At 41.2% G+C, this 22,318-nt stretch overlaps 2 protein-coding genes across 3 annotated transcripts in view; one reads left to right on the forward strand and one right to left on the reverse strand.

Annotated features, from left to right (window-relative positions):
- Nucleotides 1-747: 747 nt before the first annotated feature.
- Nucleotides 748-10,227, forward strand: HDDC2 (HD domain containing 2). Its single transcript, XM_074537862.1, has 6 exons — nucleotides 748-1,096; nucleotides 1,672-1,793; nucleotides 2,677-2,779; nucleotides 5,002-5,070; nucleotides 8,761-8,899; nucleotides 10,089-10,227. Exons 1-6 carry the CDS (start codon nucleotides 908-910, stop codon nucleotides 10,181-10,183), a joined length of 717 nt encoding a protein of 238 aa, XP_074393963.1. The 5' UTR covers nucleotides 748-907; the 3' UTR covers nucleotides 10,184-10,227.
- Nucleotides 10,228-12,041: 1,814 nt separating this feature from the next.
- The window catches only part of TPD52L1 (TPD52 like 1), a 52,726-nt gene continuing 42,449 nt past the window's right edge, over nucleotides 12,042-22,318 (reverse strand). Inside the window, exons 5-8 of one of the 2 annotated variants that reach the window (XM_074537863.1) lie at nucleotides 20,366-20,380; nucleotides 17,739-17,777; nucleotides 16,039-16,099; nucleotides 12,042-13,842 (exon numbers count right to left, since the gene is read on the reverse strand). In XM_074537863.1, coding sequence (XP_074393964.1) covers nucleotides 13,711-13,842; nucleotides 16,039-16,099; nucleotides 17,739-17,777; nucleotides 20,366-20,380 — 247 coding nt within the window. In that variant the 3' untranslated portion in view covers nucleotides 12,042-13,710. The remainder of the gene's footprint in view (nucleotides 13,843-16,038; nucleotides 16,100-17,738; nucleotides 17,778-20,365; nucleotides 20,381-22,318) is intronic. The other variant, XM_074537864.1, reaches the window with a different exon arrangement.

A 22,318-nucleotide genomic window follows, 5' to 3' on the forward strand; every position in this document is an offset into this window, starting at 1 on the left:
CCAGCCTCGTGATTATCGCTCAGGTGTTCATTCTAAAGAAGGTCCAAAGAGGACATGATGAAACAAATTACTCACATAGAGGCAGACAGCCTGGGCAAAGCATGAAATTCTTATTATGGATGGTTTCAAGAGCTGTCAAGACAAATCTGCAGGTGTGTGATTCACTTCTACCAGAAAAGCTGTACTGCAACACCCAAGGCATCAATGATTGTGTACACAGGTGTAAAGGGGATAACTTTCCTGACCCTTATTGTTTCTATTGTGGGAAAACAGCCTTGAAATGGTCACTAAAATGTTGTCTGAGCTTTATTATTAATTTAGGCGTTTAAATATTTACACAAACGAAAGTAAAATACTCTGCCATCAGTTGATAGCTGGCAAAACTGCAGATGTTCTTTCCTGAAACAGACCGTTTCATCACCACGTTCAAACCACTATCCGCTATTTCAGCTGGCAAGATAAAAGTAGCAAAGAAATGCAATGTATTTTGAAAATCCACTAATTGTCAGGTAAGCCGCCGTGTTATCTATTCAACTCATAAAAGTGACAGATGTGTTTGCAGCAAGATGCCGAGAGTCGACAGAATAATTTAAAACTTATCAGCATAACTATTATTGATAACTATTAATTCTTCTCGGAACAATAAATGAATTTGCGCTGCTTTTTTTTTCTTTTTTTTTTTTTTTTTTTTTTTTTTTTTCTTCATGGTAAAGGTCACCGAGATGCTCCGTTTTGACAGAGCTATTCCTGCCTTTCCCTCCTCCTCCCTGCTGGACCTCAGCGGAAGAGAGGACAGGACACGCCTGCCACCTTCCCTTTTCCACTCCACGGCGCTTATGCCCGTGAGAGCCCAGCTTCTTTCAGCTTCTTTTGCAGTCGCAGCCCGTGTCGTTCATTTTTGCGGTGAATGAACCCCGAGGAGCCGGAGCTTGGGGGACGCGATTCCCCCACACGCCTGCGCCCGGGCCCCCCTGCGGACGCGGCCTGGCAGGAGGAGGAGGAGGAGCCGCGGTCGAGCCCGTGCTGCCGGCGGCCGATGGCGGCGGGCGGTGGGGTCGGGCTGCTGCCCTTCCTGCGGCTGCTGGGGCAGCTCAAGGTGGGCGCAGGGCAAGGGCCAGGCGCGGGGGTTGGGGCCGGGGCCGGATTCTCTCGGCAGTGCCCGGGCTGCCAGCGGGGCCGGGGCTGGCGGAGGCCGCCGTGAGCCGGGGCTACGGCCCGCGTTGTGCCAGCGCAGCGGGCCCGGCCCGGCCGCGGCTGCGGCGGGGACTCGTATGTGCCGCCATATCCCGGCTGGGCCGAGCTCCTGGCCGGGGACAGCCTTGGTGGGCCGGGCTGGGCCTTGGGGCAGGCGTTCGCTGCGAGCGTCAGAGCTCTCCGGAGCGTGGAGGCCGTGGTGGGGCGGAATTTCTGCTGGTGTCTCTGAAACGACGGCCTGCAAAACCGAGGGGTTTAACCTTTAAGTGCCGTTGATACGGTCGTATCCGCCCAATAATTCTCTTAACAAAAAAAGTGAAAAATGTTATATAAAGTTTAAGAAAGGCTGCAACCAGCCTTTACAGTATACGAAGGGGGATAAATTTTGCAGTCTCTTAGCCTTTTGGATAAGTTGGGCTCGATGATGTCTGCGGCCTTTTCCAGCCTGACTGATTCTGTATTGTGTGACACGAGCAGAGAGTACCGCGCACGGGATGGGTGTACAGGAACGTGGCGAAGCCAGAGAGCGTCTCCGACCACATGTACAGGATGGCAATGATGGCTTTGGTGACTGAAGACAAAAACCTTAACAAGGACAGGTGAGACTGCCTCTCCTTATCACGACCATATGTTAATGTTGTGGGAGAGCTGCAAACAAAAGGCTAAAGAAGCTGTTGTCCCATGTAAGAGCTTTTAAATGACACTGAAGGAATTTGAAATCCTTTCCCCTCTTTTCCCTCTATCCATTGGACAGGCCATCCTCTGGTCGTTTGAAAGGGGGTAAAAACTTTTTTGCTTAACTGTGAGTGTTGAGGCAAGTCCTTAGTGCGGAGGCTCAAAGCTGGTCTTCTTTCAAGTAGTAAATAAACAGGCTGAAGACCCTTGTTAAAAAACAATGTCAAGCAACAAACAGCTGTGTCAGAGCCTTAGACTATGTCGATTTTGACAGACTAGAGGAGCGCTCAGCCGCAGTAAGGGGCCACAGAAAGCCTCTAGGATAGCAGAGAATGCTCTAAGAGCTGTCATGAAGGCTTTTTTGACTATTCTGTTGCAGACTGGCATAGCTGCAGAGCTGTGAGTGACAGATTGTATGCTGAATTTGGGATTGCTCCAATCAGATTACCTTCTACCTATTGCAGGAATAATGTGAAGTGTATAATGTAGTTAATTGCCACAACATCTCCAAAAGTCAAGTATACTAAAGCTAAGTACATTACTTTTGAATATTATGCTCTGGTACACAGTGTATTTATACTTCAATCTACATTTACAAGCAGTAGAGACTAGAAATCAAAAATCAAAATCATGTCAAGGTGGAAAATAATTCCCTTAACAAAAAATGTTATATAAAGTTTAAGAAAGGCTCGAACCAACCTTTAGAGAAAATGAAGGGGGATAAATTCTGCAGTCTTTTAGCCTTATGGATAAGTTTTCAACTTAAAATGCTGAAAAACTAATTACTCTGTCCCTCCTTCTTGTCAGATGCATACGGTTAGCTTTGGTTCATGATATGGCTGAATGCATTGTTGGAGATATTGCTCCTGCAGATAATATCCCAAAAGAGGAGAAACACAGGAGAGAAGAGGTATGAACATAAGGAGTGAAGCCACAGCTGCAGAGCATTCTGTGTGTTTTTGTGTTCTGGGTGGTGAAGGAACATCCCAAGCAGTCATTGGCATTGGCATTGGACAAGCCTGCCACAGCCAAGTAGAGTTTGCAGCTCATTGAGATTTTTGTACCTGTAACATGACCAAGTACAAAGTTATGGAAGAATCTTGGAAGTAATCTTCACCTTGGACCTTTTGATGATTTGGTCTTTGTTTCTACCTTTGTTTATTCCTGAACTAGCTGCAGTTTTGGTAAGCCTGAATGAGTCATGTTCAGCCTCCTTCCCGAGGGGTGAGGAGCAGGGAGTAGGTGCACTGAGTAGGGTGGATGACAGTTCATGTCAGATCTTGTGTGTGGTGCCAGATCATGAGGTTGACAGAGAATTCATTTAAACCTTCTGCTCAGAGCCTCAGATGCAGGTGTCTCTTCTGTTACTGTTGTGATTCTTTGAGTGAGCCTGCCTAGAGTCACTTTATTGCTGGCCTTGCACAAATAATGCCACAAACCAGAAACAACCTAACTGCTGGTTTATTATTTCTGGTATGTGGCATTATTTGAAGAAAATGTAAACCATTTCTGTAGCCACAGCTAGAGGGCAATGTCATGCCTCAGAAACTCTTTAGAGGCTTTTTTCATTCAGTGTAAAAACACACAAGGAAGTATATTAAAAAAAGGAACACCAAAATTACAGTCAGTAAAGATAGTACTTCAAGGATGCTAAATGTACCTTAGATCTTTAATTTCCACTTTCTTGCAAAGAACTTACTCCTAGAGTTAGTCATGGACCCCAGCCCCTAGTTTTAACCAGACAAGCATAAAAGGGGCCCCCTTTTATGGATGATGAATAATCACTGGAGTGTTTGTTACACTCTTCAAAGAGCTTCAGAACACTGAATAGAGAAAACCTATTTACTGGAAGCTTCTAAAGGTTGTTGTGTCACTGAGGATCAGCCTTCAACTTTGGTCTCATTTGAATTTAGGCAAGAAAAGAGATTTTGATGCCTAGTTATGTTTAAGAAATTTTCTTAAGTATTTGCAGCTCCTTCTGCTCCCATTTCAGTCAGTGAGGATATTGTGAGAGGAAGAGTAAAGCATGAACTATTTGGTCTGACTGAAATACTTTGTTGTAAAAATAGACCATGGGTAGCCACTTCAGGAGGTGGCTTGAGGTGAATTATCAATACTCTGCTTCCACTGCAGAGTTCTCCCTTCTTCTGCTTGCTCTACAGCCAACATTGAGCTGGCTCCAGAGTTTGCTGCTTGTGCAGTAACTTTAACCAGTGAGTCTCACAGCACTAAGGCAGCAGAAAATGAACCTGATTAATAAAAGAAGTTTTGGGGTTTTTTTGGAGGAGAGAGGTTGTTGTAAAAAGCCCAAAGTAGGGCTTTTTGACAGGTAAGTCATTTTAGCCACCTAACCTTGAAATCTGGTAAGTTCCAGAGCTGGAAAGAGAGAGAAGGAATGAGACCTTGATGCTTCAGTGGTGGCAAGCAATTTGGAACCATATTGTGGCACTATATCCTGTATATGAAGTGGAGAAACAATCATGGCATGAAGCTTTTGTCTTGCTTGTGATGTTGGTTGTTTTAGAAGCAGCCCTTCATGTTACTGACCAAACAGTAGAGATGGCACAGAAATGAGATTGATCAACTGGGGAACACAAAGAATATGCAGAACAAGTTCTGCTGGTGGCCTGCTCCAGTGCAGGCTTCCAGGGTCGCAGCCTCCTTTGAGTATCCCCCTGCTCCAAATCCTCCATGGGCCCCAGGTGGATATTGGCTCCACCATGGACCTCCAGGGGCTGCAGGTGGATCTCTGCTCCTCTGTAGGGCTGCACAGCTGCCTCACATGATCTTCCTCACAGGCTGCAGGGGAATCTGCTGTGGCATCTAAAGCACCTTTTCCCTCTCCTTCTCTAACCCTGGTATCTGCAGAGTTCTTCCTCTCACTTCTCACTCCTCCTCTTGGGTGAAGTTGCACAGGGCTTTCCTCTCCCATTAAATGTTATCCCAGAGGTGTTACCACCTTGGTCTTGGCCAGAGCTGTAGCCAAACATTGCCATGCCAAAACAATACAGTAATTTGCTGTGTAGTGAATGTTTCTGCTAGCTTGGTAACATGTAGATAATTATTCAGAAAATTTAATGATACAAATGTTGCTCAGAAAATACATAAATGGAAATGGCTTCTTTTTTTCAGACAGCTATGCAACAGCTGACCCACCTTCTATCAGAGGACCTCAGAAAAGAAATCTATGAACTCTGGGAAGTAAGTTTGCATTCTTTTAATCCTGTGTTAAAATTCAGGGTGACCCATTCCCTTCTTCCCATTTACCTGTGAAATTCTGCCATCTCTTATTTTGACTTCCAAGAAAGTGAGATTTATTTTCTTAGAAGATAAAGCCTAACAGTATGAGTCGAGGTCAATTTTGGATCATTTTTAGACAGAAAGCCTGGACTTTGGTGAAATTTCCATCTTCTGCCCCATGCCTCTCAGAGTTCCCAATCAACTGTCTAGGGCTTGGTTTGTACAGCTAAAGGAAAGGTTTGTCCTCTACAACCAGCCCTCTGGATATAAATCTGATTTTTTATTGCATTATCACTTACATTCATATCTGGTCACATGCAGCTTTTAATACAGGAAAAAAAATAATGGTGGGTGATGGTGCTGTGGTTTATCTTCTGCTTTTTATGCAAGTAATATCTGTGGCTTTCATTTCTTTCTAATAAAGTACATTAGACCAAGATATTTAGTAGTAACTTAAAATTATTAAGTAAACTAACGTTTAAACTTAAATGTGACCCAAGAAAATGCACTTTTGTACAAACACCGGAGATTTCTGGTCTTGGATTCTTTAAAAGTTTGTATTAGAAAGTATCTTTTGTGTATGAAGGTGATTTAACCATTTTTATGCAAACCCATGCTGTTAATTGATAAGATCTTTTATACTTGCAAATGAGGGATGATTAGATTATTTTCACACAATTCAAGTTTATAATTACTGTGCTTTATCTCCTCCTGACATATGGTCGCATGGGGGAAATTGAATCCACAGCCTCTTGTCCAAGCATTCTGTGTTTCTTGAACTATATCATCTGAATCTGTATCTTACATTCATATTCTTTTCTACTTAGAGGGAATTTAAATTCCAAATATTGGCATCCAGTTTCTGCCTTTTGCTACAACACCCTGTTTGTGGTTTTGTTTTAGGTTTAGGGTTGGTTTTGTTTTTTTTTCCCTGTTGTAGTTGGGTGGTTGGTTGAACAGGCAGTGGGAATGGGCACCCGTAGCTATATTTTAAGGTAAGGGGGGTTAACCAACATCATCAGATACAGGAAATAATATGTGTGTATTTTTTTAGGGAGTACTGGTTCCTTCTCCCTTGAGAAACTCTTATAATTGAGGAAAATGAGTTTTTGATAGATAAGGTTAGTTCTGTGTAATTGGGTGTTTCTCTTTGCTGGTCTGTCTTCTCCAGTGACATTGTAAGAGATTGTTCAGTATGGAGTCAGTTCTTTAGTATGTTAGCTTTTCATCATTCTCATTAACCATAATTTAATATGTGCACACTTTTGATAGTTTGGTCTTTGTTTCTACATTCAAGATTATTTATTGGCACTGTATCTGCAATTCATTAGCATGAGTGCAACCCACCTGGCAGAGAGGGTACCCTGAAAGTCCATTATTCACATGTAGTCCCTCCAGTGTTAAGTGGAACAACTAATTGCTCTTTAAGAAGAAAAAAAAAAAAAAAAGAAATAAAGAAAATAAGCATCTGATAACCTGGTGTGCTGTTCTTTCGTCAGCTAGCCAGAGACATTTCCCTATGATTTTTTTTGGGTGAGTGAAGGTGATCATGGACCAGAGCTGAACAGTGCTGAGCAATACAAGATTTCTTCACACTTTTAGCAAGTGAAGAAATCCTTCCTGCTCTGCCCTGCCCTTGTCTCTCTCTGTCTTTGCTTTTAGCTGTACAAGGACTGCTGCTTTGGGTGGTCTTGGTGGGTACCTGGTGACTGTCATGTAGGGGAGAGGCAGCAGAAAGATGCCTCAGACATATCTTCACTTTATCACTTAATCCCAAATATGTTTGAAAAAACAGTAAAGTAAATGAGTCAGCACGTTTCAGCTCTGTCCTGCTTTTTTATTCTCAAGTGCAAAAGCACAGGAATGATTTTTAAAAGATGGCCTGTGGTGCTGGAGTGTTTTTCCAAAGTACAGTTAGGGTTTTTCCAAAGTACACTGTTATTTCAGAGTCTTAGCCACCTGTGGGGAGGAAACAGCAGGTGTTTGTTTCAGCACTGTGCACAGTTGCACATGTAATAGCTGATGTTTCCTGAGGACAGTGTGAGCTGAGGTGTGAATAACATCGGGTGTGTAGCACAGAGGTTGGCAGCAGATTGATACTCCCACCTGATTGTTGGAATTGAAACTGACTTTTACAAGTGAACAGCCCTACTTCTTCTTTTCTTGAAGTTCTCCTTTGTAATGCTGCCAAGAGTTTGTTGTCTTTGAGGGACTCTCACCCCTGCAAAAGAGATTATAAAAAATAGAGAAGAAAGAAATAGGTTTAAGAAAATTAGTAGTACTTAAACAATTTAAAAATGAGGCAAAGCTCAGGTTGAAAAGAGAAAAACAAGATAAAAACACTGAAATGAAATTTATTATTAAAATAATGATGCAGATGTAACTGAAAATTCAAAGTACCATTGAAATCTATATAGAATAGTAAACCAATCAATTATGGCCATTGAAATCTGGATTTCTGACTTCAAAGGTAAAGTAATAAGCCTAAAAACAGGCTATGAATAGTATGCAAGACAAGGAAATGACTGTCACGCTGAGCATCAGTGTGCTGGAATTACAAAGCTGGGGTCTTTCCACTGTGAGTGACACTCACACCACAGTTGTCTGCATCATAAGATGCAGAAAGGATTGCCAGGTTCTGTGGTCGAAAGGCAAACCCCTTCCTGCACTCACGCTGCTCTGTGGAAGTGCTATGATCCACAGGTGCTGTGCATCTGGGAGCTTAGATGGTCCCAGTGTGCGCTTTGGTGTGATTAATGGTGGTGGGGATGACGAATAGGGTCAGACCTGCCAATGGCATCAAGGTAACCTGCACAGAAGAAAAGCCCTTTCTCCTTTGGTTTTGGAAATCAGGAGAGTCAGGAAGACCTGCTCATGAGACATCTCATAAAAAGCAGTAGATTTGGAAAAGAGAAAATGCAATGCCAAACCTGTCTGCGGCCATCACTGGAAGCAAATGACAGCAAAATTGTTCAAGTTGAGTAGAAATTTGAATCACTCATAAATACATGCTGATGATGACTGTAGAGAGGGAAAAGATAGCAGAGAGATTAAAGGACTTGAATTCTGAAGGGGAGGAAACCCCTTAACCACTCCCTATCTCCTAGGAGAGACATAAGGACATAAGCAGCTCAGACAGATTAGAGCAAAAAGATTAGGCAGGAATGTCAGGAGAAATATAAAGAACAACTCCATATAGAAACAGTAAGTGGTGAGAGAAGTGCAAAATAGGTCTTAAAAATAGGTGGTGACAGTGCATAGCACACACTGTGGTAATTAATAGCCTTAGCCAGGCCTGAAGTTATCTTTCTACGTAAAATACAGTTAAATCAAACCTATTTTTTAACTTGTGTGTCATGCAGAGTTGCCTCCATATCATCCCTGATTCACCCAAAACAATTGGTGTATTGAGTTTTATATTATGCAAAAGGTTGTATTTTACATCCCACTGCATTTAATATAAAATTGGCATGTATTTTAAGTGTTTTGCTGACCACTGTGTGTTTGTAAAAACAAAGAGGAAGATGTAATTGTGCTGAATATTTCTGGATTGGCTTGTACTAATGAAGAAAGTTCTAGATATATAAAGAGATTTTAGTGTTCTGTTTCAGAGTAACAGAATTATTTTCTTACAACTGCGAATCTTTTCAGGAATATGAAAACCAGTCTACTGCAGAGGCCAAGTTTGTAAAGCAGTTGGATCAGTGTGAGATGATACTGCAAGCATTTGAGTATGAAGAGTTGGAAAAGACACCTGGCAGACTGCAGGATTTTTTTGATTCAACTGCTGGTAAGACATTTGGGTTTTTTTTCTTCCTCTTTCATAAATGAAATATATAAATTCCCTTTTTTTTTTCCTGACAGACGTTCAGAGCAAGTGAGAACTAGTTATTTTACTCATTGCTCAAATCCCCTAATATTCCTGGAGAAACTTGATGCATTGTGAACATACCTGACATTTATCTGTAGGTATTAAACCTGAATTTAGTTTATGCCAAATTCTTTTACATCACTTTTCACCTTAGAGAGAGGCTCAGCTTTCATTACACTTGCATGTGTGTAAGGATCTCCCTGAAACATCAGAGTCTTCAAAAAGGAGTCTTCAGTGTTCACCCATGCTCTGACAGCAGTTTGTTGGTACTCTGTCAGTGTTTCAGAAACCAGTGAAGTAGGATTTGTTATCCCCAAGTGAGCTGAGTGACCAGCCCAAGGTTCCTGTGAGAACCACCTCAAAGAAATGATTAAGTTCCAGCTGTGTTACTTTTTATTCTATCCACTGCTTTTCATCCTTTGCAGAATATACTGGTAGTTTGAAGCAGAGATAGGTAAAATAATAATCTTTATTATTTTGGCAAGATAGTTGAACACCAGAGGAGGACTATAAGTAACTCATCCTGTCCTGGGAAAAAAACTAAAGATAGATAAACTCTAGGGGTAGGAGAACCAGCAGTAACCCAACAGAGTCCCTGACAAGTCCCATTGATACTTTGGTGATTCCCCAGGGAAGTAAAAATCTCTCTGTAAGACTTTGATAGCAAAGGGGAAAAAACGACAACGTGAACGAAGGTGATAATGCTCTGTTTTCTAACAGATGTCTTTGCTCCCCTACCAGAATTTAACAACTTCAAATGAGCTGGTGTGTGAGTAGAGCCTGCAGCATGTTCCCGAAGTGCACCTGGAACTGGAGTGGTTTTCTGTAGCACGATACATAGTATAGATTATCTTGGTCAGGGTGCATCCCTTTTTCAGCTCTTAAATGTCTTAATAAAGCACAAAATACAAGCTTTTTGTGAAGAAGGGGTGTAGCTACACTTACTCCATAGTTGGATTGAACTGGGAGCATTCACTTTCTTAAAAGAATAATTTGACATTTATTCTGAGTCTAAAGTGATATCTCTGCTATTGTTCCAATTCCAGCCTTTCACATGTGGCAAAATGAGAGCATTTTTCATTAACCTTCCCTTTCTTTTGTTTTGCAGGGAAGTTTGTTCACCCAGAAATACTCCAGCTTGTATCTCTGATTTACATAGAAAGGAAAAAAAGAATAGCTGCCACGTCTCCTCCACATTCCTAAGGTGTTCCTAAATGCTGTAGCCATAATAAATACTTTGGTTTATATTCTGGTCATTATTTTTTGTCTTCTAACATCACCATTTCTGCTAGCAGATTTTTTTTCTGTGCATTCACTGCTGAGAATCCCAGGACCACTTAGAGGGGAGCAGGTACTGTAGTTGCCTTCCAGATCAGAGGTTGTGTCAGGGAACAAGGAATTAGTGTATTTGGTGTTCTCCTTTTTAATCAGCCTCTGATACATGCAATCTCAGTTACAAATAGATTCTCCACTGGGAAAGTCCATGTACATTTAAAAATTAGTTGATTGCAATCTAATCTGTTCATGTAATGCACTGTGTGGGGCAAGTGGTCTTGTTCTGTGAATTTCTAAGTATGTATGGATTTAAGTACCTTCAAAATGGGTTAATATCCACTCTGTGCTCCACAGAAACGAGACTAAATGAGCCTGTGTCTGTAGAAGCTCTTGACTGAGCTTAGAGATGAGATTTCTTTGGAGTGCATCAGCCTTAAGTGATGGTGCCTAAAACTGGTAATCTCATTAATTATATTTTCTCAGTATCTTCTTTGTTTCATGCAACTTTTCCCCTGTTCATGTGTTGTATCAGGGAATGGCACCAGTATTTCTATGTCTATATTCCTCACTCCCCCTCACCCCAGACTGGCAGTTTTACAGACTCCTTCACAGGTAATTAAAAATCACAGAATACCTGAGGTTGGGAGGGACCATTGAAGTTTGTGCAATCTAATGCAGAAGTCTGTACATCCATGTGGAGCTGGCTCCCTTCTCCAGGCTGTGGCACGCTGGTAGCAGTTCTGCCATAAATGAGTTTCTGGCAGAAGTGGACACTAATGTAGAAGTTCAGAGTGATTGTGAAGTAAAGCTGCAGTGGTGGTAAATGCCATCATGAGGCCAGTGTCTGCACACCCAACTGCTGCATTGCGTGCAGCTGGAGATGAGGACAATGCCATGATTGCCAAATAAGCAAAATTTGCACCTGTAAAACTTACCTGGTAGAGACTTGGAGTTCTCTTCTCTTCTCTGTCTTCCACCTCATGTCCAATGAAGCAGCATAAAACTAAATTCAGTTGTCATATCCTTTAAAGGTAGGTAGTGTATTTGAACACCCATTGTCAGGCACCATGACTCAGGAAATGCCTTCTTGACACAAACCTCAGGGGCCTGACTGAAGCTCCCCAAGTGTTCTGTGCTGGTGCCTTTCCTGGAGCACAGAGTGCTGTGCAGGGTTGCTGGGAGCTTCTTGCCTCAATGGCTGGCACAGAGCTCAGAACCTGCAGAGTGAATTGGTCTGCTTCAGAGGAGATGCGAGGTGCCTGCTCTGCTCAGGAACCCGCTGGGGCAGCAGTCTGGAAGAACAGGTTGCACTTGGCTGAGCTGATTAGTGGTTCTTGGCAACAGACTGCCATACTGCAGAGGGGGATGGAGTTGGGCCCACTGAGCTTTTGTCAGCATTTTTATTCCACCTAGATGCACACAAATCATAGTGCCTGTTAGTTTGCATTGAATGCTGAGAAAGCTACAGATGCATGGAAGGGCAGAATTGAGAACATTCTTGACAAACCAGCAAAGTGGCCTTGAAGGGATGTTTGGTAGAAACACACCCAGCACAAACACTGCCCTAAGCAGGAACAGTCCATTCGTGCGGCATAGCAGGAGGCTTCCCCATTCTGCAGGGGACCGAGGGGACAGCGTGGAACCCCATGCTCAGTAATCACAGAGTGGTTTGAGTGGGAAGGGACCTTAGAGATCAACAAGTTCCAACTCCCTTGCCAGTGGCAGGGACACCTTCTGCTAGATTGCTCAGTACTACTGGTAAACAGAATTAAAACATCACAAAGGGTAAAAGAGCGAGAAATTTATTTTTAATAAGAATATCAAGAACTTCATTTACACAAACTAAGTTGTCAGTATCTTCCATTTTAAATAAATTCACATTTATGCACAAAACCACGTAAAATAAGCTAGAAAATTGTCACAAGAATGCTAGAAAAACAATTAGGTTTGCTTCCATGCTAAAAATCACACTAAAGAGGCATGTGATATAAATGTCCAAAGTTAGCCTATATCCAGTAGAACATTACAAAAGGACTTTCAACTTTGTAAAAACTAACAAAAGCCACACAAGAAAAAAACAAAAATCACTTAAAGCCACATTTTCTCACAAAATTTTAAGCAGTCTGTAATGTCAAACTCACTAACACTGATTTGAAGCTTTGGCGTATGCTCAAAATACACATCTATTTTCAAAGTAGCCAGGCTCCTTTCCATCCTGTTTACTGATAACTGTGCCCACCTCAGTGTGTGGTGAGCTGAGCAACACAACATGCGGACTGACACGTGCTCACTACACAGCAAGATAGTGTCACAAACGTGCTGCTCTTTCCTTAGAAAACGTGAAAAGATTGCAGCTCAGAATGCATGCTGAATGAAAGCTGAGAGACGTCTGGCTCTTGGTGATTGAGCAGGGATAATGCGGTTGGTGGAATTAACATCCTGGAGTGAAGCACAGCAAAATTTGACACCAAAAGTGAAGTTCTTACTCATCCTGTGCATTGTCAGGTGATGGGATCTATGCTAGCAGCTCTGAAGGCATGGGCTCTCTAACCTATGGCACGTCTGAAGCCAAACGTTTGGTTTGTATTCTTTCACTTAAGGCTGTATCTTGACAGAGGCTCATAAACATATTTTTCCTTGGTTTTGAGGGGAAGATACAGAGGCAGAAATATTAGAGGTTCCCTCCACTCCACTTGGTTTTCTAATTAAGTTCACTGCCAAGTCTTACCAAACCAAAGAGAGCAAGCAATGGTGCACATTTTGAAACTGAAACCTTTCCGGCCAGAATGATTACCTGAAATGAGCAGCTGTGATAGGTGGTTTCTGTATGAATAACCAGGTGTCTCTTCCTGCCCTCCTTAACTCTGCTGCCCAATGGATGTAGGGCAATGCCAGACCGTACCACTGAAGGAGAAACAGCTTTTTGTGACAGTAAGTGATTTTAATGTTAGGAAATAGATGATGTACAGACACTCACTCCTGAGCAAAGGGCACCTGGTATGGATGGTAGACAGCTGGTGTATGGGCTACTGCTGGCAGCTGAATGCTTTGCACAGCTCTAGGTCCATCTGTCTGATGTGGCACTGAGAGGGAAGCCAGAAACCAACAGATAGAAAAAAAGGTAAACCAATATAAATAAGAAACAGAGACTGGGAGATTGTTAGAGGGAAGTCACACGTAACTGAAAACTATTTAGCCACTTAACACAGAATTTAGTGCATTATAGCCAATGACTTACGTGTGGTTTTGATGATGTACAAAGTACCTGGTGATAAAACGGCCCATCTGAAATAGAAACAGGGAGAGGAAACATTTCTCCAACACAAGGCCAGGATGGCAATTTTCCAAAGCTGACAAAACCTTGTTGCGCAAGTTGTGTGGTGAGGGAGAGCTGAAAACCATTGTGTGGGCAAGTCTCTGAAGAGAGGCATGTGGGGCTCAGGAGGGCCCGCTGTTTAACACTGAAGCTCTTCTTCACTTTCAGGGAGCCGGGTGCCAGCGAGGGAGCTCTGAGCACTAGCATGGGCTGTAGAGCTGAGAACTTCTTCAAAACTGCCTCCCGTGTGGCTTGTCCCACCAACCTTGGTCTGAAATAAGCAAACAGAGAACAGCAAGATCCTCTGCCCACACTGAAGCAAATCCCATTTTCCAATCCACCCCATGGCCAAGGAGAGCAGGGAACTGTTCAGGCAGAGAATGCGTAGGGATGGTTCCTTAGAACAACAGCTATAAAACAGTCAAATAAAGCAACTTTACTCCACAATTTCTAAACTAGGCTGCCATGATAAAATTTGACAGTGGCATGTCTCATATGCTTAAAGGAGTCAGTCCCTAAGTAGATCCCAGGCAGGATCCTAGACCCTAGCAGTAAACCCAATAGGGTTGTTTACCTGAGTAGCTCACACTGGTTTCACTGCTTTTTTTCCAATTCTATGCAGGCTGGAAAAGAGATGGATACTAAAATGAACTGGTTCATTTGCTGAGTGGCCCACATGCCAGCTATAGCAACACAGCTGCTTGCAAAATTCATAAACCACGCTGGGATTTTGGACAGCAGAAAGAATGTAGTAACCAAAGGACCTAAATCCCTTCAGGCACTTGTAGCTGCCTAGACACTGGAATATAAAACTGCCAGTGGCATTTTCATGGGAGAAGGCAGAGAAGAGTTACCAAAATATATTGATCAAACATATCCAGTGTGCTTGCACATCTACTTTCAGAATGCTTCAGGTCAATGAATTTGTAATAAGTATTAAAAATAAAAATCTGTAAGACTAAACCTTTGAAAAAGAAGTTCTCTAACAAAGATAGAGCTGTATCTAAAGATTTGATCAAGACTAAGTGATGAAGAGACAAAGCCATTGTCACTAGGTTGTCTTGGTAAGAAAACATTCTTTTGTGGCTCTGCTTACTGATATACCTGCTCCAAGTTGATTCAAACCTGAAAATAGGGCAAAACCTTTTACTCCATCCTAGAATTGCAGCAGAACTCAAAGACAAGCTGACATTTTTTTCAACCTCTCAGCCACTGAATGCTTAGGAAGATTATTTTAATTAAATGAACCTTGTGTTCTAAGTTTCCAAAGGGTTAATCCTACGTAATCCTGTTTCTTTAGCTAGCACAGCAGCTTACCTAGCTTGAAAGTCCAATAAAACATTTAATTCATCAGAGTTCAGATTTTCAGCAAAATGAGGCACCCTTATCCTGTTTGATTTCCAGGGGACAATGAACTAGTACACTCTCCCAAGAAAGGTACAACCCAAAGTCCAGACTCCAAGAGAAAATAAAATTTAATTTGAAATTTGACTTCTAAATGTTATGAAACCTGAACATCAGTTTTGGCAAACTGTAGAACACTGTAGGATCACTGAAGATTTGTAGCTGATACAGGGGTTGGAGAGATGATAAGACTACTGCTGTTCTTTATTTTCAGGAGCCTCTCTGGGTAGTTCTTCACTTTTTGAGAGCATAACAAAACCCTAGAATTGAAGGGTAACTCCATGATTTCTCCCCCATTCCCTGGTCTTCCTAATCTTGCAAGCCTTGGAACAGAGGTAGAAAAAAGGAGGAGCAATGCTGAAACATTCCTACTTGTCTGCAGTCTACCCTGGTGGCACCCTAGATCCATGACTCCAGCTACCCTTCTCCATTTGCATGAGGAAAGAAAAGAAAAAGAAAAGGAAAAAGAAAAAGAAAAAATACAGAAAGAAAATATTTAAGAAAATGTGAGTTTGTCAATAAAGACAGACAATTAAGGTTTCATGAGATATGGAGGATTATTTCAGACTCAGAACTTACTGTATTGTCCTGCTTAATTACAGATTTCTTAAAGGATGATCTAAGAGCACTCTGAACACAACAGGCTGAGCTGGCATGACAAATACTCTCCTCTAGAACACCTTTGCTTAATCAACAAAATAAGATCAGGCTTCTCAAGCAGATCACTGTGAGCGGAAATGCTCTTCAGAGCTGTGCAGTTTGAATTACCTTTTTCTATTTCTGAATGACACATTGAGATGACTGGGAACAGACACTCCTTACCATCACTATTTTTGGCATTTCCGAGACCACTTGCTTACTTTGGCAGGCATCAGAAATAATTTCTTAGTAACAAAGCAAAGGAAAACAATTTCTTCGCATATTGCCTTCGTTTTCCATTAGTGCTCAATGACATTCTTGATGGAACAACAAACTAAATCAGTCTCCTGTACAAATGATAAGGACAACTAAGCTGTCACACTTTAACGCACACAGGAATGCAAACTCTGCCCCTAACATTTACCTTAAGGCTTGTGACAGTGGTTTCAACCTTCTCCTCAAACGATTTGAAAGTTGGAGAATTCCTAGGAGAAAAAAAGTTGAAGGGAGGAAAAAGAGTCAGTTGCCAACATCATGGGATAATTCCACAATTTGATCAGTTCTTGCCAGGCAACACTGCCAGCACAGAATGAAGGCTGGCTGGCAGCACAAGGCTATGAACACTCACTTGTGCTCTGTCAGTCAAATCCAATTATGGTAATCGGATGAGTACTTTTTAGCTACAAATTTTCAAAAGTAGAACCTGCATAGTAATTGAAACCAAATTATAACTGGCCTGCCTACTCTATGATACATTTGTCATGTTCTCAGAAAAACAGCCAGACAATGCTGCCTGTAATGCTGCTTTTCTATGGCTTTATCCATTTGTATTGTTGCTGTAAAGAAATAAACATTCTTTTCAGCTGATGAGCAAGTTCATAACCTACACTATTAAAAAGATGCCAAGTTTAATGTCCTAAGGTTGGGAAGGAGATTAGAACCACATGGGAAGGGGTCCCAAATGTCATTGAGGAATCCTGCCCTGCCCCCCCCACCCTTCCCTGTGATTTTGTCACTGCTGTTTTCAAAGACAAAGACTTTAGAGAGAGACTGTGTTCCTAAGGTGCCTTTCTGACTAAGCTAAGCTTTCCTCTGCGTTCACCCAACATAGTGGAGACTTGGACAAGTCTACCATGGGTGAAGGGGACCTTCTTGTTCTCTGCTCCTTGCTTGGCACCTGAGAGATCATTTAAAACATACATTGTGTTTCATTATTAGTGAATACTCTGAAGCTCAGGCCCTGTTGTCCAGCACAGTTCCTCGCTCTGCAAATACATTTATATCATATCCCTCATCAGGCTGAATTAAAATGACCCCAATTTAAGGGAAGGACAAACAGAAGCCAGTTGAAAAAATAATGCAAATTTAGTTTCTGTTATTTAGATGACAGATTTTTTCATAGGGCAAGAAGGGTCAAAAGGAGAAAGAAACTCAGTTTTATAACTTATATGTGATCCATAGGTCACATTGGTGAATGCTGCCTTAAACTACCCACCTGCTGAAGCTGAATGAATTAGCATCCATCATTTAGTTGTGAGTTTGTTTTTCATGCATGCTTGGCACAGAGTGGGGACAGTCATGTATTTAGAGGCCAAGGGAGTAAAAAGAAAGCTGGATACTAATTTTATTGAAAACAGTCAGAGCTTTACTTGAACAGACGTCAATATTTGGCTGCAGCCAAGTAAAGTGTGATTATAGCCATTAAAATATGAAAGCACTCATGTAAAATCCCTCCATAGGAGCATGATCCAAAGCCTGTTGGAGTGGAAAGCATCTCTGACGTTAATGGGCTTTGGATGATGTTCTAGAGACAGCAAAACAACTGAATTTCAGATTCAGTAATACAAACCTGATAACAATCAGCTACCCAAATACATCTCAGAACTGCTTCATTTACTCAAAGGCTTGTAGAACAGATTAAGCAGTTAATACAATTAAAATGAAAAAAAAAAAAAAACCAACCACAGCTAGCCTGTCCTGCAGCACTCATCTACATGAATAACATTAATTGATTGAAGTGAGACTTTTCATCCAACTAAAAACTTCAGGATCAAAGTATGCAAATCCCCCCTCATTACTCTGTTGAACATCACCATAGCAAGCAGAATGTGGGTAGCACATTACCTCATTGCAGGCATGCTTATGGAATGGCGAATAGAGTAGCTGTGGGAGGAAAGCAAAACATAAGAAAAAAATGCTGAAAATCTCATTTCCAATATGATTATAATGTGTTTTTTTAACTTAGCTTTAAATGTACATATACATATAGTCAAGACAGCCGGTACTCTTCCTCTTCTGGTTGGCAGGGGCTTGCCAAACTCTCAGCACTGAAGATCTTACTGCCACATTCTCAAGTCAACTGACCAGCAGTGGGGCTCAAAAGAATGATGCAAAATAGCTCCTGGCAAAATTCAATAAATGGTGCAGGCCCTGGCTATCTACAGAGACACATGAAATGGCACAGAGAGCCACCTCCATGTCCCGCAGTGACAGAGGACGAGCTCTGTGTTGGGCAGGAGGGATACACCCCAGGTTTGTGCACACCAGCACAGCTGGTTCAGCTGACTCCCAATCTCAAAAGGTTCCTGCACAACTGCTTACCTAAACAGGTAAAGAGGTTTCTTCAGCCAGAAAAAGGCTGAGGAAAAGAGGTTTCTTCAGCCAGAGAGGCAGCACTCTCACATATCTGCACCTCTCCAGGACATTTCACTTCCTCTTTCACTCTTCAACTTTACCAAAGGTATGGAGCTATTTTCCACAGCTCTCATCCAGCTCTCTTTATGATATTTCCCTCCTCAGACTTCCCAGCAGCAGGAGTATTGGAAAGTTGTAAGCAGAGGATGGTGCCTCTGCATTACTCAAAGATCCCCAAATCATACTGCACACCTTTAGACCTCCAAATGCCACCCACGCTGACTGCTTGACTTACATGAGCCAAATTCTCCCATTTGAGACACCAGCTCTGTGTCCCACAGCATCACCTGTTCCCTGCTGCTGGGAAACATCATGCCTGGTCAAAAACAAGAATCTTTACTTGAAGCTTAAGAACTTCTCATAAGCACATTTAGATCTGAGCACTTTAGGTAAAGCGTATGATGCAAGAGTGTGTCTTTTTCCAAAAACCCCTGCATTGCTGCTTTCAGTGTTGACTGACAGCTGCAGCTTGGTCTGACTGAGAACAGGGAGAGCTTTACTGTAAGCATCACCAGCACTTGGCTGCAAGCAAAGCATGATTATAGTATTAAAAAATGAAAGCTCTCATACAAAAAGCACACGTGTTTGTTATAAATGACACAAAATCAGAGCAGCTCTGAGTCTACATAGAGATTTGCTTTTCCAGATTAAAGATTCACAAATGGGGGTGGGGAAGGGAGGGAAGAGCTATTTGGCAAGCAGGTGGAATAGTGAGCTGTAATACAAACTGTTTGCTGTTGTATATATTTTAAGGCTTCTTTTAAGATCAGATGGACAAGAACTGACAGCAGACAATGCTAATGTTTCATGTTCAATTTTTCACATAATTTTTAAGACTTATGAAAGATTAGCCCAAACATTTCACAAGTGCAGCAAATCTTTAAGAGTCCTCATTAAATTAAACAAGCATCCTTGCCGTTTTAATTTTGCAACCCACAACAAATAGGAAAAATAGAGTTTGGAAGTATTTCAGCATAGACTGCTCCTCTTTTAATAGGAAAACATTCCAAATATAAAGGTTTAAACCAGAAGATTAAATTCACACAGCTAAGAGATGGCACATGACAGACAATCAAAATATTAAATGCTTATTTTTTGAGTTCATATTTTAATTTCTCTAAAGAGGTAATAATGCAAGTTATAGAAATAGTGCAAAAATCTTCCTTTAGTACAAGCCTAAAATATTAAGCTTTCTTTAAAGACATGCATGATTGTGATAGTGATCATTGCAGAGAACAGGGATCCTTCATGACAGAGGAATCTGTCACTTATTACATTTTAGTTTCATGTTAGAGTGAGTTTAGAAGATCAATCTATGCTGTACTTTGTCATTTACTCATGAATTAGAGTCCTTGTTAGGATAACTTAGCTGAATGGAAGAAATACTCTTGAGCTTTTCAGTGCACTGAAGATACACTGAAGGCCAGAGGGAGTGGCAAGGCCTTCAGGGCTGTTCAGCCTCTCCTCAGGGTGATCTGACCTAAAGCCAGACTGCCTATAGAATCTTTAAGAACACATACAATTGTTTTCTAACATTTTTTTAAAATCATATATTCAAGTGCTTTACAGAATTAATAAACTCAAACTCTAATTATAAAGAACTCCTTTATCATCTTCAGAACTTGGAAATTTCCCCCAGACTCAAGACTTTTAAAGAATCATGACCAAGATACTTTTGCTCTATAGAAGATGAGGTAATTAAATACTTCATAAAATCTTTACAAAACTCAGCTGAATAGCTCTTTTTACTGTTTGTTGTTCATGTTAAACCTCTGACAGAAAGAATATGGTTGAGAGAATGGGATTAAATATCAGCAGGTTTTCTCATGACCAACGTCTTTTGAATGTGTCCATTATTTGAATTTAAGATTAACCTACTCAAGGCAAAAACTTAGTCGAATCCTTTTCTTGTTACATTCACCATGCTGTAAGAATGAGGCATAACAATTTAAGTAGCATATAATGATGCTGAAAGGAAAGAGGTTACTGCATTACAGCCCATAAAACAAATCTTGTCAAATACAGAGGCAGTGTTCATGGAGAGTAATGTGTCTTACCTAATTGAATGCGATCTGGGGTGGATGCACAAGGAAAGAAAAGCAAGAGTTAAAAGTATTAGGAAAAGGTAACAAAAATACACACACATCTGTAGCATGTCAAACTGCCCAAGGAGAAAAAAAAATAATTTACATTCAAATCTTGATGCTGGAATTCACAGTAGAATGTGGATCAGTTCATATCCCCCCAAAGCAAAAATTTTCATTCAGTCCTTCACTATGCAGTCACCTATTCTGTATGCATTGAAAAACAGAAGTTTTATCTTTAAAAACTAAATTTTGTGTTCTCTTCATTAGAACAGATTTAAACAATGCTGTTTTCTCTTCTCATAGCCTCCTTTAATATCATTAAAGAGAAAGTATAGATGAACTGGAATTGTACAAGTACATAAGAGCAAATGATGTTTTTCCCCCTCTGAATCCCTTAATCATCTCTCAGTTTAAAAAGGGTATGTAAAAATAAGGAGTTTTTAATTCCTAAAACAACATTTTCTAAAATACTTGTTCTTTGTTGAAAATAATACTTGAAACACTTTGTGTTTCACCTCTCAGGAAACTTAATTAAGGCGGAACTGGGAGAGACACACTGATATACAATATTCAAAGGATGTCATTAATGTTCCAAAGTTGAGAAATGATGAGGCAGACAAGCCTCTCCTTCATCTGTGTTACTGATGTAGTCTTTAATTACAGACCACTTCAAGGGAACACCTGCTTCATGCAGTGAGCCAGAGAGGTGGTGCACACTTAATGAACATCCCTTCAAATGCTCATTTTTCACATCCTTTCTCAATGTGTAGTGTGATGCATTATTTACTGTGCAATGTTCATACTTTGCTCCAAAGAAAAGCATTGATTTCTTCAGGTTTATTTACAAGGTTATACACATCATCATGTATACTGCTGCTTCTCAAACAGTCAAGGGTTTGTCTTCACAACACATTTCTGCTCAGACCCGTTTCAGTAATACTGTTGCCCTCCTTTTACTACCTGCTGGCTCCCACTACAGAGCCAGCCACCCCCTTCTCCATGCAAGTACAGGTACCTGCACAGACATATGATAATGAAATCTCTGTTACTGCAGACCTATAAAAACCAGCACAAATTAAGGGACAAATGTCCATGGAAGTGAGAGAAAACAACTTCCTCATCCATCAGCAAAAGAAACGTTTATGAAATAATTTTCTGAAGCAAGGAAGTGTTGCTATTTCCTTTATAGGGGTACCAAAAGACAAAGTTTGAGAATGGTAGTTGCAGGCATGACAGCTACAGCATTTGAAGGAATTCACATCTGACAGCAATTTTAAGTGCCCAGAACACCCTTACATCACAGAAATTCTAAAAGGCTGTGCAAAAACTCAGTCACCACAACAAACAACAAAACCCCCCAAAAGGCACAACAAAAAAGGCACAAGCAAAGTCAACTCCCAAAGTGGTAAAGCAAATTAATCATACCTGAGCCATCACCAAAAGATTTTGGCCCCGCCTGCTTCTAAAAACTTTAAATGACAGAGATTTCACAGCCTTCAGAAATAACTTCTGTTCAGCTGCACTTGTGAACCACAAGGCTAGGCTTGTAGCCCTTCTCTGCAGAGCTGCCTAATCAGTGCTCCCCATCTCTGCTTTTCAGCTTTTTCCCCATTTGGCAATAAAGCATGTTACACTTTCCTACACTGAATTTTATTTCATCATTTAAAATAATGTGGATTTCTAATCCTGGTGGCTAAAGTGCTTACATACCCTGCCACTGCAATCATTTGAGAATTCTAAGCAATGCCATCCTGGCACTTTTATCTAACCCAGCAATGAAAATGCTGATGAATAACAGACTCAGGACAGATGCCTGCAAAATCCTACATTATGGTCAGCTACTGAGACCTATTCTTTGGATACAATTTTCAATTCCCTACGCTCTCTTCCTGCTAAAGCAATAACACCTAAGCTGTATTTCTC

The sequence above is a fragment of the Zonotrichia albicollis genome, chromosome 3, assembly GCF_047830755.1.
Source record: "Zonotrichia albicollis isolate bZonAlb1 chromosome 3, bZonAlb1.hap1, whole genome shotgun sequence".
NCBI lineage: Eukaryota > Metazoa > Chordata > Aves > Passeriformes > Passerellidae > Zonotrichia > Zonotrichia albicollis.

Bases quoted from the DNA above. Each gene is read 5' to 3' on its own strand.
- HDDC2 (XM_074537862.1), top strand. From the start codon at position 908: ATGAACCCCGAGGAGCCGGAGCTTGGGGGACGCGATTCCCCCACACGC. The intron at 1,097-1,671 runs GTGGGCGCAGGG...TGACACGAGCAG, and splicing joins GGCTGCTGGGGCAGCTCAAG to AGAGTACCGCGCACGGGATG. The intron at 8,900-10,088 runs GTAAGACATTTG...TTTGTTTTGCAG, and splicing joins TTTTTTTGATTCAACTGCTG to GGAAGTTTGTTCACCCAGAA.